Below are 17,365 nucleotides of genomic sequence, written 5' to 3'. Positions count from 1 at the left end.
TCAGGAAGCTACAAAAGAAGAACTTTAATTTGTACAGACTCTTCCTTTTAAATTTATATACAGAATCTGTGATTTTTCTCAACTGGATTTTAGATTTAGGAAACCTTATTGGCAACTACTTGACAAAAATGACAATCAGGGTAAAACTTTGTTTTAAAAAAATCCTCGATCCATCAAATAGTATTCCATTCCTCCAAATAGCGAATTCCCTTAAACACCAAAATAAATTATTTATAAAATCTGACTTTAAGAAAATGCATCCTATAAAAACTAAGCAATTCCTTTACATCATTACCTCATAAAATTGGTTATGTGTGCCCTTGGGGAGACTCAGTGGTATATCACAAAGTTACAGGACACCTGGCCCATGCTTCTGGGGGCTTCAGTGTTACTCAAAGATTATGGAGAGGAAGAGCCTTTACTTTGACATTAAAACTAAAAGAAATGGTAAAAAGTAGAACACAAAATTAGCATGTAATTTTAGATCAAAAAGGAGACTTCAAAGAAATTTATAGATGATTCCAGGCTGTATTCCAGATTTGGGGGCATAACGAGCTCACTTCTCTTTTTCCTTACCGATAGAAGACTTTGAAGAGCAGGATAGTGACCACTTCACAGCCAACTGCTTTGAGGACTCATGGTCACAAGTGCTCCTTTTTCCAGGAGCATCTCTAAAGGGATACTTTCAAAATGCATGAGCTCACAGAGGACCAGCTGTTTATCTGTATGTACACATAACCCACTTCATAAGATGCATGCAGTATTTCATTGTAAACGGCATGGCTTTGTGTTTAAAAGGGCTGCTGAAATAATTTTTAAAACTAGAGTTAAAAAAACAAACAAATTAGTCTGAGTTAATATATTATCCCAACTTTGAAAGACAGACACTATGCAGTCCTAGCTTCCTGCTGGTGAGTTGCTAGTGAGGCAGGAAGAAAAGTGGCTTAAATGGCCATGTCCTGGTAGACGCTGCTTCATTCCTTTTTCCTTAGCTCTTGTCCCAAACAGGAATGGATGCCAGATTCCCCAAATGTTAGAAGAATTCCTAAATAACCATTACCCAGATTCCAGGACCATAATGACAATTGCTCCTGCTTCCTGGTTTTTGGATACTGCAGTTCCTAGATGACCTTTTAAGTCTAGTAGGTCAACTACTCTACCAAACTGACATCTAACTGGTCCCTGATCTGTCTTTATTTCCATTATCCTACTTTCCAAAGAATTAATGCCTTTTCTTTCATCCATTCTGACCTAGCCACTTCCCCATGTTCTTTGTGTTCTATGACTGAGCTGGTTCTCTCGCTCTCGTCTCACTTTAGAAACAACAACATGGCTTGATTCCAAGGGAAATTCAACTTCCTGTAGCCATTGTTCTCAAGAGTGTGGCATATTAAAAATACTTCATACTCCATGAAGTGAAATAATAGTCCTAAAGATGAAGTCACTCAAATTATCCAAGTGGTTTATTACTGCATAGCACAAACATGAAAATAACCTTCTGAAGAGAATTTAAAACATTTTAAAAGATGCTGTTTACCCAGTAATCAGAATCACGACACCACAGGGAAATGGAAAATTTGACAAAAGTTGCTGATACATGGTGTTTAAATTTCAAATTTCATTCATTGTATGTGTCACACATTTATTTCATCTGCTTAAACTACACTTCAAAAAAGGTAGGACTATGTCCCTAATTGGAAGTAACTCAACTAAAAGCTTTGGTGTTGTTGCAAAACTCCTGTATTATCAATGTGACTGCGATGTGGTTCGGCGAAGGGCCCCTGAGGAAGAGAAACCGAGTGCCACACCCGCGGCCACCTTGCTTTTTAGGTTCATCAGCTCTAGCAGCCTACGTGAGGACCTCGGCCTGGGACCAGCCAAGCCAAGTCTGGCTTATGTGGTGACTCTAGGATTAAGTTTTCCTCTCTAGCTGACTGAGAGCTGATCCGTACCCAGAGGGAGGTCTGTCTATTTTAGAATCAGAACAGAACATGACCTCCTCCAGGAACACAGGACTGGTGGCGGGGTTTGGAAGACTAATTTGAAGGTGCTAATCAAAGGTGAAGACAATAATATCAATACTAAGGAACAAAACTACTAGGACTTTGGGTGCACTTAAGCTCATCGAAAAACTCTAAAAAATATACTTTTTTTCCTACGAATTTATATGACCTTCCTGCCCAAGTACAGAATTTGATGCCTGATGATCACTTTAACAGATCTCACCAAATGCACCAAAATGAGAAAAGGCCAGACTTAAATTTTATCCAAGAATAGGGGATGCATATAGTCTCTGCTTTAGGGGTACATGAATAATGGCCTGATTTTACAAGTTTAAAAAACTACATTTAAAAAAAAAAAAAAGTAAAATAAAAAACTACATTTTAGCATATATATTTTAGTAAGAAAACTTGTTTACCCTTTAAATGATAATTGGTTTTAAAGCTTTGGTAACAAAGCAGTGAACAAGCACTTTTCTTTAATGTCTTAACAGATAAGACGGCTCACAGAGAACTCGCTAAATATACCAGGATCTTATCCCTCTTTAAATTATGTTAATGTTTATAATTGCAATGATCTTCATACCTTCTATGAAGTACTTTACAATTATTGTACTTTATTTTCAAGAAGCAATAAGAATACAATCTAGGATTATTACCTCAATGATACTATTTTAATAGCGGCTGGAGTATTTCAACTTAGGAAAAAAATGATTTCTTTTCCATTAGAAACAAGCTTTAGGGCTCAGTTTGCAGTGAAGACTCTCATAGGTATTTTATCATCTGTTTACAGCAAATATTTTTACCAGGAATTTTCTTTTGGATGGTTTATTTACTTATTTATTTTTGGCCACACTGCACGGCATGTGGAATCTTAGTTCCCCAACCAGGGATCGAACCCGCGTCCCCCGCATTGCAAGCACGAAGTCTCAACCACTGGACCGCCAGGGAAGTCCTTGGATGGTTTAAATCTGCATAAATACTTACATAGCAACTGAAAATAGTCTCATATGAAATAACACTAAAATATCAGTTCAGAGTTGTCAAACAATATTAACTACTACTTTTTTAATAACACTATCTGTCCAGGGCTGCAAAGTTTGTATTTTGTACATAAAGGAGACTTGATACTGCTCACCACCACCACTCCCCAAATAAAACCCCAGCAACAAAATATCTCTTGGTAATGGAAGAGCTGGGTCAGAAACACTGGACATTTTTAACATAAGGAAAATGCTAAGATACAATATCTGGGGTTAAAAATCAAAGAACAAAAGAAGAAAAACTGTAGGAAAAAAAAAAAAAGTAATACCAAAAGTAAAATTTTAAAAGGAGCTGTAAAGCAGGGTACAGGAGAAGACAACAGGGGAAGGAATTAAATGGAAACACGAGGGCACCAATTTTAGAATCCAGGAATCCAAGCAAGGGTCTAAGAGAAGATCTGCTTTCATAGAGTAACATTCGTATTTTGCAAAATTTAGTCAAAACTTGAAAAGTTTAAACGTCTATCTGTATCTGTATTTTAAACCAGATACTTAAAAAAAAAAAAAAAGAATCTACAATTCAGAGTTATATAACATTAAAAGACAGGTGCAGAAAGTAAGACCAGCAAACAGGAGGTTAATCTCGAGACCTCGGTGCACAGGGACCTGTTTGATGAGGCCCCGTGACAGACACCACAACCCCCATCGAGTAATGGGCAGTGGAGCAGCCCCTGGAAAGCTTAGCTGTCAACATTGTTCCTGGGATGGAAGCAAAGAAGCATTTGCTTAAGTGACAGATGTCCTGGATTTTGTTGATCATCAGCCAAAACAGTTGCTCCATATAATCGACATCAGAGTTGAACCCTATCGAGGCCTTGTAACTAATTATAGTTAACATTTACAGAGTTCTTACCAGGTGCCACTTCTATTTCAAATGCTTTACATGTATTATTTCATTTCATCCTCACAGCAATACTGTAAAGGAAGCACTGTTCTTTCCTTCAGAGCCCCACCTCTTACCTACTGTAAAAGGTATATAAAGTAAAAATGAAATATTTCTGCTAGTTAACAGTAAGTGTTCTAAAACGCCACGGTCAGGTATGAGGTGACAGTGCGCTCACAGTAAAATATCTCATGGCTTAAGCACACACACACACATGCACACACTTATCAAATGGCTTGTACACACCTCAACCATGTAAATGTACAAAAACTCCTGTGGTGAAAACTTATTCATGCTATTCAAAGTGTCTTCAAATAGGATGACTTTTGTTCCTTTTTAGGAGATTAGAATATGCTCCTAGTCTATAACCAGAATTATTTTTTATTAAGCACAAAACTAATAATCAGAAATGCTAAAATGCAAAATGAAAGAACTTCTTACTCTTTGCTCCAAAAAAGAAAAAAAAAGAATAAAAAGTTGTTAGATGGCTTTCATTCTAGCGAACTGGTTTCGCCCGATGAAACTGCTCTGAGTCAGGAGCCAGGAACTGCAGAATGTCTCTGCCACCAATTTGCTGTCTTCAGTTTATAGAAACCACTTCCTTTTCAGCACCTCAGTTTCCTCACCTACCAAATGGGAATACTATCTGCTCTGTCAGGTTTCATTAAATTGAAGTGAATGTTTGGTAATGGTAACAGTAATGAGATACATCTATATAGGGAATTATTACTAATTGGGTGCTGGGGTGGTGGATGCTATTTAATTAGGGGAGTTGGGGGGAGGGGTGTGCAGAGGTACTGTTAACTATTTCAAACTGCTATCAAACCTGATGCAGTCTCTGAGTCTCATAACCACCCTGGAAATAAGTAGGACAAGCATTGTTAGACAGATGGGAAAGAGTTAGGTGGCTATGTGGCTAGTTAGGGACAGAGTCCAGAATACAATTTTCCCCACTCCCAGTCCAGTGTTTTTTGATTACTGTTTTTTTTTTCCCTCTGCCGACTCAGAGGTGTAGCCCAGTGGTGAGGAAGGATGGAGCAAGGCCAACAGAGAAGTCTTCATTCTGAGGAAATCCAACAAGGGTGCGAACATCCTGAACTGATGAATTAGAGCAAACAAGTCTCTTTGTGGACCTGAAGCTTGGAGTTTATGGAATCGACCCACGTACCTTGATTTCTGGGAGCTGCATAACTTCAGGAAAGACTTCGATGCAGTTGGAGTGAGCAATCGCCGTGTGCATGCGCCTGCAATTCATGATAGTTGTCGGGACGGCCTTCAGTTTATTCCCACTGATGTCAATTTCTTCAAGTTCCTCCAGCTTTGCCATTTTACTAAAAAAGAGAAAATCCAAGGGCGGGCAGGTCACAAAATAATTATAAGGAAATTTAGAGAGAAAATAATAGATAATGAGAACCAAAAGGTAATTTACTATGACTCTGAAGATTCTTTAAAGATTCACTTGCACTAGTCATTTTAACAGACAAGTTTTTCACTACTGTTTTTGAGTATCAAAGTATTCTGATACCTCCTCTCTTACTACAAAACAGAAACTCTTAACTTCAGCTCTCTGAATTGGCAACAAGAAGAAAAATGGACGTCCTTTTCCTATGAAAACTCTGTGTGTGAATTACGTTATCCTGACAACAATCACTTTACTATGTAGCTTAGTCTGAACTCCAGTGAAAATCCTACTCAAATGGGTCAAAAGTTAGCATTAATCGAATCTACGTGCTTTAAAAGAGCTTAGTGTGAGATTATGATTTCTTTGTATTGGCACTGAAACCTCAAGGGAATATATAGAGTAGAAAAGGGTATGGTTTATATGAAAATACGCTTTCTCCTGAAACCCCACTCCCCAAATTCCTTGGACATCACTTGTGATAACAAGGTGGTCATGAGGAGTAGGATGCTGAAAGGTCATCTGGATCATCTCTCGACCTCCTGGCAATGCCCAAATTCAATCTGTACCCAAAAGAAATTTCTCTCAACTCCTGCTAAACAAAGAAAGAATCTTTCTGATCTTACCTTAATAACAAGTCCTAATATAATTGAACACTTTTGTTTAAGAATGTCTTTTATTGTTCAATCTTAACCTATAATGTAGAATTACTACTTAATTACATTAATCAATAATTACAGTAACCAAATAAAGAAAAACTCCAGAATTAGGGTTTCTTATATTTTCTGTAAATCTGGAGGGAAAAAACCCTCTGCCTCTACAAATCTATAATGCATCTATCACTCCTCTGGCCCTTTTTCCACCACTTGTGAAGGTGGAATCTAACAAGTACAGAATTCCCAGTGAGTGCAACTCAAACTTACAATCTGAATCATTTAGTTTAGAGTTACTGGTATCTCCTCTCCTTGCTGTGGTTTCATTTGTCACAATAAAGCTTTTAAAAAATTTAGCAAGAAACACTTTATTGCTTTTCTGTTTTCTCTCAAAAATAAAGGTTACCTTATTTGCTTACTTGAAAATAAATATACGCCGAAGATACAAGAACTAAGTTTTTATCTTATGAAATCAGATCTTTTAATATATTAACATTCAACACGGTATTAGGATATGCTACAAACAACAGTGTATGCACAGACTGTGAAGTACTCCATCTATGATAGCCTGAATTTGTAAGATTATTATTTGAATATGTTGTCATCATATTGTGAAAAGAAATGTGGAGAAATCAATGAGTAACAGGCACGAAAAAAGATTGAAAGTATAGACATCAGGTCCAAGAAAGAAAATATGTTAACGAAGTTTCTATCCCTCAACATAGAAAGAAGGCGGTCAAAAAAAATTCTCTGTAGTTAGGGTGATTACTACTGGCATGGGTCACTAGGGGACACCCTCAGAATTTGAGCTGATGATCATTTCTCCTGCTGGGCTTAGTCATTCACCATCAAATGAGGGCCATGAGCCCTTTCAGAGATATTACTGTTATGTGACTACTATGTTTTCTTCCAAAAATATCATCTCATTCCATAGTAAAAGAAAAGTACATTAAAAGAAAAAAAAGAAAGAAAGAAAGAAAAGTTTAATCAGTAACATAAAATGAGGGGAAAAAGTAAAGAAATAAATGTATACTACAAAAATAGAGTAATACTTGAAGTCAATGCATATTTGGGCCTCCCTCCTTTAGTAAGGGTTTCAACAGACTGGTATCCCTGATGCTAGCAGAGGAAGGCTGTCCCCATATTTTGCTTTGGCCCAGTGCTAAGTCGCAGTTAGCAGCAGAATAACAGAGGGGCTAGTGTTTGCTTCTTTGATGTGTGGGCGTGAGTTCTAAGACCTAACTTGTTAAAGCTTCACTCAAAGCAAGATACAATGCCACTGCTCCCCAAAATTAGAAATTAAAATTAAAATAGACTTAAAAGTAGAATTTTCTAAGAGCCATAAATTATTTGTAATGTCAGTTTCTATGAATGCACAGGCCACCACTGCTTTTTATACCATAAGCATAAATACAAAAGCTATTAGCTAATTGAGAACCTTCAGGTTCCTAGTTTACGTTCTAATTCTCACACACCATACTAGGTTAATTTTTTTTTTTTAATTTGACTGGTTAAAAGGAAGCAAAAGAAAAAATATACCTGCTAGATGACATGCCTTATTTCAAAATCATAAGAACATTCTAGCAATTGGGTCCTTGGATACATTCATATTAGAAAAATGAACACATTTCTCTTTAGGGGAATGCTGACAATGGCTTATATAAAAGACACTGTGAATAAGAATCGGTAGGAACAAGCTTTACATTATCTGGGAAATAAACATGTTAGTTTTTGCCTTTCCATCTATGAATTCATTTTCAGAAATGCAATGAAGGATGTCACTCTGTGATCTTCTTTTACCTTGCTGGAAAACTTTGAAGTCGGTTATAGGCCATGTGAAGAATCTTCAGATGGGGGTGTCCTGTTAACAAGGGCACACATTTATCTGTGAGGTTGTTATTCGTCAAATACAACTCTTGTAAGACGCTGTTTGTCTCTTCAGAAAGTGTGGCTGGAGGAAGGGTTTCCAGTTTGTTTGCAGATGCATTCAGGAATCTCAGGCTACAATGACAAAAATGCAACAGAATCCCACTGATAAGCCACAGGTCTAGTCCAGAATCCTCAACAAACCTAGAAGTTTTCTGATTGGTACCTGGCATATTAGAAACTGGGTTTAGAAACATGAATTTAAAGATAGGTCTTGGCATGGAAGCAACCTAAATGTCCATCGACTGAGGAATGGATAAAGAAGATGTGGTACATATATATACAATGGAATATTACCCAGCCATAAAAAAGAATGAAATAATGCCATTTCCAGGAACACGGATGGACCTAGAGATTGTCATACTGAGTGAAGTAAGTCAGACAGAGAAAGAGAAATATCGTATGATATCACTTATATGCGGAATCTAAAGAGAAATGATACAAATGAACGTATTTACAAAATAGAAACGGACTCACAGACTTAGAGAATGAACTTATGGTTACCGGGAGGAAGGGTGAAGGGAAGGGATAGTTAGGGAGTTTGGGATTGACAATGTACACACTACTATATTTAAAAAGGATAACCAACAAGGACCTACTGTATAGCACAGGGAACTCTGCTCAGTGTTATGTGGCAGCCTGGATGGGAGGGGAGTCTGGGGGAGAACAGATACATCTACATGTATGGCTGAGTCGCTTTGCTGTGCACCTGAAACTATCACAACATTGTTAATTGGCTATACTCCAATATAAAATAAAAAGTTAAAAAAAAAAAAAGATAGGTCTTGGCTTTGGCAGGCATATAGATATGTGACTCCACTGTCTATAATGAACAGAGTAGCTATCTGTGTTAACTACAAAGAGAAATCAATTTTTATGGAAGCACAAAGGTGAGAGAAAGTGATTAATTTTATAGCTGGTGGGGAGTCGAAGGGATAGTGATAAGATAAAATTAATATTCTGTCTTAAGAAAGGGGAAAACAATTGCCTATTTTAAAATAAAAGAGCTCTTATAGTAATAAAATAATTAGACATTAGATCACAATACAACTAAATCACATAGTGACTAAGTCCTTTTCAGTATGATGCCCAAACCATATTTTACTGACATATATTCACAACTGCAAGGGATAATTTACTCTGTAGTAAAATAATGTAATACTATGTAGAAGTGAAAATGAAGAACAACTACATGTATCAATAGGATGAATCTCACAAATATAATACTGAGTAAAAGAAGCCAGATACCAGAGGATACACTGCATGATTCCATAATTATCGAGTTCAAAATCAGGCAAAACTTATCTATGGTATTAGAAGTCAGGGAAGGGAAGCAGTGTGTAGGAGACAGCTTCTAATTTTTCCAATATGATAACATTCTGGTTCTTGATCTGAGTGCTGGTCACATGAGTGTGTTCACTTTGAGAAAATTTATCAAGTGCTACACTTACGATATGGTCCCTTTTCTGTATCTATATTATACTTCAATAAAACTTACATTAAAACGAGATGTATATGCTACCAGTTATTCAAATGATAGCATGAACAATAGCTAAACTATGAAGAATGTTTTTACACCTGAGATAACTAAAACTGTCAAAAACTGTAATTCCTTCCATAGTTACTGTGAAACACAGACAAATGCAAAATGCAAAGCTGGAGGACTGAAACAGAATCCTTGCTGTGATCAGTTCCAAATCCCTGGAAAGGGAAGAGAAGGACAGAGCAGGAACTGTGCATGGCTCACGGGCAGACAACCCTGCCGCTTCACAGTGGATCTCCACCACGTGTGCTCCACAGTGAAGCTGCAGGGACCCGAGCATGGAGAGCGTCCAGCCCACAGGACGCACCTGCCCTAGTAACCAAGGTCAAAGCTGACTTGTCCCCCACCCCTTACCTAGAACTACCCTGTTAATGAACTGCGTTTCTCGTTTCAAAACCACCCAGGTTTGAAATGTTCAGCATTCAATTCAGGACTATTTTACCATATGTTAGTAAAAAAAGAATAAAATCTTCCTTAAATAGGAAGACTCTGGAATACCAGGTACAGTTATTTTTAATCTTGGATAAAAAGAAAGCTTTGTATTTGGGAGTCATCACCAAAACTGTCATCCCAAGCCCTCAGTCCACTAAGCTAATACTCTCCAATCTTGCGACCTCCACACACTTACACACACACAGTCCAACTCCACTACTTATCTAAGGAAAAGCAGCTTCCCCAAAATAGAACATTTTCCATTAAAGAAACACGTATTCCGTTGACATTAAAAAAAAAAAAAAAAAAGGGGGGGGGGGAAGTTAGAAAAAGGCTGTACAAAAAAAAAAAAGAAAAGAAAAAGGCTGCACAGACCATAAATAGTCATGGGAAATTATAGTCGTGTGTGCTACAGAGAAGAAAATAAAGGTCATTCATGCAGTTTCTGAAATGGTTTTGACATAGGAAGGAAACCCCTTCCAGCACCATAGTTCTTTAAAGTACTTTTAAGAGTCCCATTTGTATCACCTGACTTAAATACCCTGTTAAGATTTCTTCAGTGTAGAATTAGAAAAAATTAAAATGTATTGCCCTAAAACATCTTGGAATGGGGTTGGCTGGGAAACTCTGACAATCTCATTAAAATACAATTCTCTAGGAAATATGTAGTTATAGATACATGAAAAGAAAAGAAAGAAATTAACTCATGAATATTTGCGTATTTTTAGGCCAGAAAAAGAGGGAAAATTGTTTTGAAAGGAAAAAAGACTGACTAGGGAATGCTCATCTAGAAAACTGCAAAAGGGACTTTAAAAACTCCTTACAACATCTGATGAAGGGAAGAGAGGGATTTCCAAAAAGACTTGTCCTCTCATCTTGTTGAAATTTGCCAGTATTGAAGTTTATACTCTTTATGGGAAACTGTGGGGAGCGGGGGAATCCCGCACCCTCCCCTCCAGGACATGAAACTAAGTTGAAACTACACGGGCTGGTTCCAAAGGATTTAGTTTGAACTGAATAAAGCCTGATTGAATCATCGTGTTAGTTAACAGTCAAAGAGCAAACAACTGGGCTAAAAACATTTTTGATTATAATAGTCTCTGAGAAATTAAATTCAATACCCATCCTTTTAAAAATAAAATACCTGTCCCACAATCACACGTTTCAGCAGGAGGCAAATTAAGTTGGTTTAATCTGGGTGTTGTATTTCCATCAGAATGAGCAACTACTTTAATTTTGTAAAATTTCTCCAGTATGGGTAATGGTTTTACTCAATAAATATGGTGTATAACCCCACCCCCTGCTTTCAAAGCCTCCCCAAAACTAAATTCCTAAAGCACTGAGTTTGGTCTCAACTCAATACGATATGAGAGAACTTCCTCAAGCTTCTCCCTTATAGATTTTTGTAATAACTCTATAAAAGACTTGTTTAATGTGCCATGAGAGTTTCATCCATAGAACCCTCTTCACTATGCAACCCTCTTATAATCATTAGAGAAATGCAGTAACATATCGCTTTTTCTCATTTGTAAAGTGCTCTCTGGAGACCACAGCTCTTTCCTATTTCCTGTTTCACTTGATTCTCCCAACATCCCAGAGATGCCCCCCTTATATTTCACAGAAGACAAACTGAAGCTGAGAAAAGTCAAATTACCTGGCTGTTGTTAAACAGTAATTAGTGTCAGAGCCAGAAATAAACCCAGATCTCACCAATCTTAAAGAGTCCACTATTTCCTAACACAATTCAACTGATAAAAACAGTAATAATAAAACTTTCCTGAGGACATTTTCATAGGCCTTCTCCAAAAAAGCTGGAGGTCAAGCAGGGCACCTGCTGGGTAGTGTGAAGACCACATGTGCAGAGCGCTTCAAACTCCATTCTTAAAATAACTTAATAAATAGCACAGTACTCAAAAACTTTTCTTAGCAGAAAGTGCAAAAGTTGTAGAGAAAAGACTCACATACGACTCCTGCCCTGAAGCATTTGGAAAGTTGCCCATGACAGCAGTGAGACAAATCCACTTCTTGCTTCTTGAGCAATTACTCTCTTCTTCCCTGGCACATTCTGTTCGTCTGTTCTAGCTCATCTAGATTTTTTTGTTTTGTTTTTGTTTTTCAGTAATTCCCAGCACACCCTTAAATTTTACAGCCAAATTCTGTCCTGAAACAAAGCACAGGATTTGGTACCACAACAGGTCTACCTATTTGCAGGCATACCAGGCATTCTGCATTCAAATGATTTTTCTGCAGATCAGTACTGGGACTTGTAAGTCTATTGAAAATGCAAAAGGTTAAGACCCTAAGCGCAGCAAAATTCTTTGACTTTTATATAACTCCCTGATTTCTGGCCCCCAAAATCTTCCAGAGGTGCCAAACAAAATGCTCTAAATCCCTTATCATTTGTCCATACAACACAACGCTTTTGACAATTTCATCTATTGATATCTTCAGAAGACTGATAGCTCTTAAAGCAGGGGCTTTCAAACTTTTCATTAATGGCAACCAAGAGTACAAAATACATTTTACATGACCACCCAGTACAGATGCGACATATACATGTGTAAATGAAACAAAAGTTTCTTGAAACGATACTTAACCTTACTCTGTCTTACACTGATATTTTCTATGCCATTTTTTTAAGTGCTGGTAGAAACCCACTAAATTACTACACCTCACTTATCAGTTTGAAAAAAGGACGCCTATTATTCACTGTCTAGCAACATCACCTAATAGTGAGGATTGCATGTGAAGAGAAAGCGCGTACGTATAGCCTAACAGAACTCACACATTATTATTTTGAAAGATCTGAAAATCTGCCTGGCTTGGGCAGTAAAGATCATAAGCCTACAGAGCAAAGGAACAAAGGTTATATAGATGTATGAACTACTGAACAAGAACTCGAAAAGAATTAATTTAAAAAATTAAGTATAATTAATTAAGAATTAGTTAACATTGATGTAACACTATAAATTAATCTAGAGATATCCTAATTTCATCAATTATATCACTGATGGTCTCTATCTGGTCCAGAATCCAATTTAGGATCGCACATTCCATTTCCTTATCATGCCTCATTTGTCTCCTCTAATCAGTCTTAATTTAGATTTGTTTGATGTTTTATCATCATTAGAATTTAGAATAACGTGATGCATTTCTGGCAAAAACACACAGAAGTGATGTTGTGCCTTTGTTCCAGAAGGTATGTGATTCTCAACTTCAACTCCCAAATATTCTTATTAAGTAGGTCAGCGTAAGTCTTCAAAAATCTATAGAATTAAGAATTCTGATGATTGGCCAAGTTGAGTCAGTAGAACTGAGATAAGGGCCAGAAATCTGCATGTTTAGTAAGTAATCTAGGGGATTCTGAACACTCTGAGAAACACTATTTTATTTCACTACGGCTCTCAAAACATCAGAACTTCCCAAGATAGCTCTCTTCCCTTAGGAAAAATAGTGTAGGCAACTTAGCTCTTCAAAATGCCAGAAATATCTATCTTTGCCAAAAGGCACCAGTTGTCATGGTTAATCGATCACGCTCTCCCAAATTTTCTATTCCCTTTTAGTCCCCTTGATATTTACACATATTCTGTCTGAGTCACTAAAACTTAAGGTCTGTAATGTGACTAATACTCTGGGGATATTTTAATAATTACCATGTACTTCACTTGTATATACACTCTCCCCATTCCCATCCCCTGAAAATACCTTGTTCTGTTCCAACCAGCGATAAAAACAGACCCTAATCCCCACCCACAATAGGAATCTATAACTCTCCTTTAAAAGGCCCATTGTGACTGACCTCATCAGGAGCAGCTCTCTGGCCATGACATGAGAGTGCATATGTGAAATGGACAGGGAACCAGCCATTGCCGAGATTTCAGAAAGGACAGAAGGATGGCAGTACCTCATCCATCCAACTTGGTGACCCATGGGGAATATCTACTCCCACTCTTGCCCATCTGTTGATGAAAACTGATTATCTGAAACCCTTTTGGGGGTTCCCATCAAGAAAATTCTCAACTCTAAGCAAAAAGGGATAAGATGAGAGATCTAGGCCGGTAGGATCCAGATTAGAATACTTCCCAGTTCCCCTCACAGAACCAAATCCTGCCCTGACCACAAGGTACAAAATCACAGTCAACTTCTCAGCAAATATGGTCTAACATATTTTACATCTGTCTATAGTTTTTGAGCTGCCAGTCAAAAGAAACAAAACTCAAAGAAGAATATGGAGGGTAAACTCATAAACTTAAATTGTTGATTCAGGTCGTAAGAATTTTAATAAAATCGGTCTGAAGTTTTCAGAGGAAGATAAAAATATCACTAAAAGTCATCTAATTTAAAGTAGATTCCCCTCTCTTATCTGGTTACCTGCTACCAGGTAAAGCAGATTAAAATACACCATTCTAAAGCTGTAATATCTCAGAGACAATATTATGTAATCAAAACCATGACACTGTGTTTTAGCAGAAAGATTCAGAGCTAAAGAAATCTCCTTAGAAAGAGAGTTTTAAGTTCAGCCTTTTGCTGTGTCCAATAACACATGTTTTTCTGACAGTTCTCATGAAGCTTCCAAGCACAAGTTCTACTTAGAGAACAAACGAAACCATTTTTAACTTACGAAGACTTGTATTCAGGCCTTTTCCTCAGTTATATAACCAAACACAGAACTGGTAACAATAATTTACTACCATAAAAAAAAAGAAAAAAAGAAAAAAGAAAAAGTGAGCATCTATATATTTTTTAAGATTTGTATTATGGAGCAAACTGAATGGAAGGAGAATTGAAGCAGTTTCATTACTGCCTGGAGCTATCTGCCAAACACAAAGCTCTGTATTATACAACAAAGTGCTGTTCTTCATACCAGGAGCCTAAATTAAAACCAATCCTATCATTTTCCTTCTCCTTTACCTTCTCAACCCCACCTTTTATTACAGTTTATTGTGCAGTTATTTTAAGCTCAGCATTAGGTTGTAAGCTCCTTGAGGGTAATACTGATGTTAGTCATTTTTCAATCCCCTTCAGTACCCAGCACAGTGACTTAAACTTACAAGGTCAGTAAGACATTGGCCATCCTGAACCATGTAAATGAAAACAAATCACAACTGAAACCACCTGCTAAGAGCTTGTGAAGATTCTTTCCTAAAAAACCCTCTTTTAATATTTTAAGCTTCATGTTTTCTAGGCTGACCTGCTCCCACAATAGTCAGTAGTAGTTTATTCCTTCCCCTCAAACTAATCAAACCAAATATACAGTAGCTCTACATTTTCCTGAATGTAAATTATGCCTCAATTAAAAATTTTTTTTTTAATTAGATAGAGAAAACCTCAGTTATTTAGGTTTTGGAAAGGGGATAAATAGAAAAAGTATTATCCCTTTAAGAAGCAGTAAATAGTTTGGTAAAGCATAGGGAATATAGTCAATATTTTTATCATAACTTTGTATGATGTGTAATCTATAAAAATATCAAATCACTATGTTGTGTACCTTACATTAATATAATATTGTAAAAGTCAACTACATTTCAATTTTTAAAAGTTCTATTTTTCTTGTCTTCCAACAAGTGAAATAATACAAGAATGTTGTTCAAAAAAGATCTCATCGACTTTACCCCACCCTCTTTATAACCCTATCTGCCCGAGAGAACCAAACCTCTTAACCTTTCTGACTTAGAGTCATGACAACAAGGTCAGTTGCTATACAAGGCTGGAGATGGGGCTATTGCATTGCTTGGAAAACAAAGGCACTGGAATATGCCTTCTTGGAAAAGTTTCTTACTTCTGCCTCTTTTGGTCATTTGCTTTTCTCTCATAAAATAAAAGCAGGATGCCTGCTCTTTCTAATTCACTCAGCCCCTTACTCCAGCACTTCCCTGTGCTGGAAGGGCATCTGGCACGGCCTGCCCTCCTCCCAAGACTTACAGAGGCTGCCTACTTCCCCCGCACCAGCCCCTATTTTCCAAAATGCAGCTGGCTCTGGATAGGCCCATTTATTCAGACTAGTGTATTTCTGCCTAAATGCCTTTAGCTTACACTGTAGGCTCAGCTTATTCTGCTCTCCTTGATAGCAATGTTCCCTTTCAGTGGCTCAATTCAGGTCCTAAATCTTCCATACTGCATGACTAGAAATATTCTAGTTCATACAGTCACCCCTTTTCCAACATACAGATTCCATCTGGGACTGTACAGAATAGACAACATGGGAAAACCTGTGCAGGGCCACAAAGTCAACAGTCCACGCAGCGGTTCTCGACCCTGGGAGTCAGCGGAATTGCCTGTGGAACAATCTAAGTTAAAGCTGCCCCTCGCTACTGCTCATCTGAACATGAACACACAGTCTCCTGGACCACACTGTGAGCGACCTGAGGCACACATTGTCAGATCTGGCTGGCACCAGCGAGACTCAATGACTGCTTAGGGACACCTCTAGAGAATGAAAAACATATTCAAGTGCCCCTTTAAAATAAAATTCTCAGAAATGAATAAAGAATGATTATTATCTATTGGAGAGTTCCAGCACTATTTACCTACTCTACTAGCCATGGTCTTATAAGACTCAGATTCAGAAATGGCTTTATCTCATTCAAAGACTCCTAAAACCCGAATCCATCTACCTTTTGGTTTCTACCGATTCAATGTAGATCCCCTTGGAGAACAAGTGGATTCTCATTATAAAACTGCACCCAAATTTTCCCTAGTTAGCCTTATGAAAGAAAACACAAGGCTACAACATGACATAGAATTCTCCACAGGGGAAGAAACCAAATCCTATAGTACTCATAACAATAAGAAACACGTGGGGCTTCCCTGGTGGCGCAGTGGTTGAGTCTGCCTGCCAATGCAGGGGACACGGGTTCGAGCCCTGGTCTGGGAAGATCCCACATGCCGCGGAGCGACTAGGCCCGTGAGCCACAATTGCTGAGCCTGCGCGTCTGGAGCCTGTGCTCCGCAACAAGAGAGGCCGCGATAGTAAGAGGCCCGCGCACCGCGATGAAGAGTGGCCCCCACTCGCCGCAACTAGAGAAAGCCCTCGCACAGAAACGAAGACCCAACACAGCCATAAATAAATAAATAAATAAATAAAAGAAACACGTCTAGAGCTACCCATAGGCTGTGCATTGTCCTTTGATATGAATGCAAAAGCGAGAACAATTCTTTAACTTATCTTGAAATATTGTTCTTTTTGTCAGGGGAATGACATAGCACCAGTCAATTACAATGTAACAATCCCATTTCCCCACAATTCCATTATTTCTCAATAATTATACCAGTAGGAATTCATTGTAACTTACATTAAGTACAGAGAATAAATTTTTTTTAAATGAGGGAAACAGAAGAAAAGGAAAAGGAAAGGAATGCTGGACATGTTCTCTCTCTTGATCTGGGTGATGGTTATGGGGTACATATGTATGTAGAAGTTCACTGAGCAGTACGCTCAAGAGTTGTACACTTTTTGACTGTAAGTTACATCTTGATAAAAAGATTT

General features: G+C 37.7%; 1 protein-coding gene across 1 annotated transcript in view; it reads right to left on the bottom strand.

The window, feature by feature from the left end:
• Positions 1 to 17,365, bottom strand: part of PHLPP1 (PH domain and leucine rich repeat protein phosphatase 1) — a 214,717-nt gene that overhangs the window by 24,450 nt on the left and 172,902 nt on the right. Inside the window, exons 11-12 of the mRNA XM_068563442.1 lie at positions 7,779 to 7,979; positions 5,095 to 5,257 (exon numbers count right to left, since the gene is read on the bottom strand). Of these exons, the coding sequence (XP_068419543.1) occupies positions 5,095 to 5,257; positions 7,779 to 7,979 (364 nt within the window). The remainder of the gene's footprint in view (positions 1 to 5,094; positions 5,258 to 7,778; positions 7,980 to 17,365) is intronic.

This window comes from Eschrichtius robustus, chromosome 14 (assembly GCF_028021215.1).
Source record: "Eschrichtius robustus isolate mEscRob2 chromosome 14, mEscRob2.pri, whole genome shotgun sequence".
Taxonomy (NCBI): domain Eukaryota; kingdom Metazoa; phylum Chordata; class Mammalia; order Artiodactyla; family Eschrichtiidae; genus Eschrichtius; species Eschrichtius robustus.
This window is presented reverse-complemented; position numbering and strand designations above follow the sequence as displayed.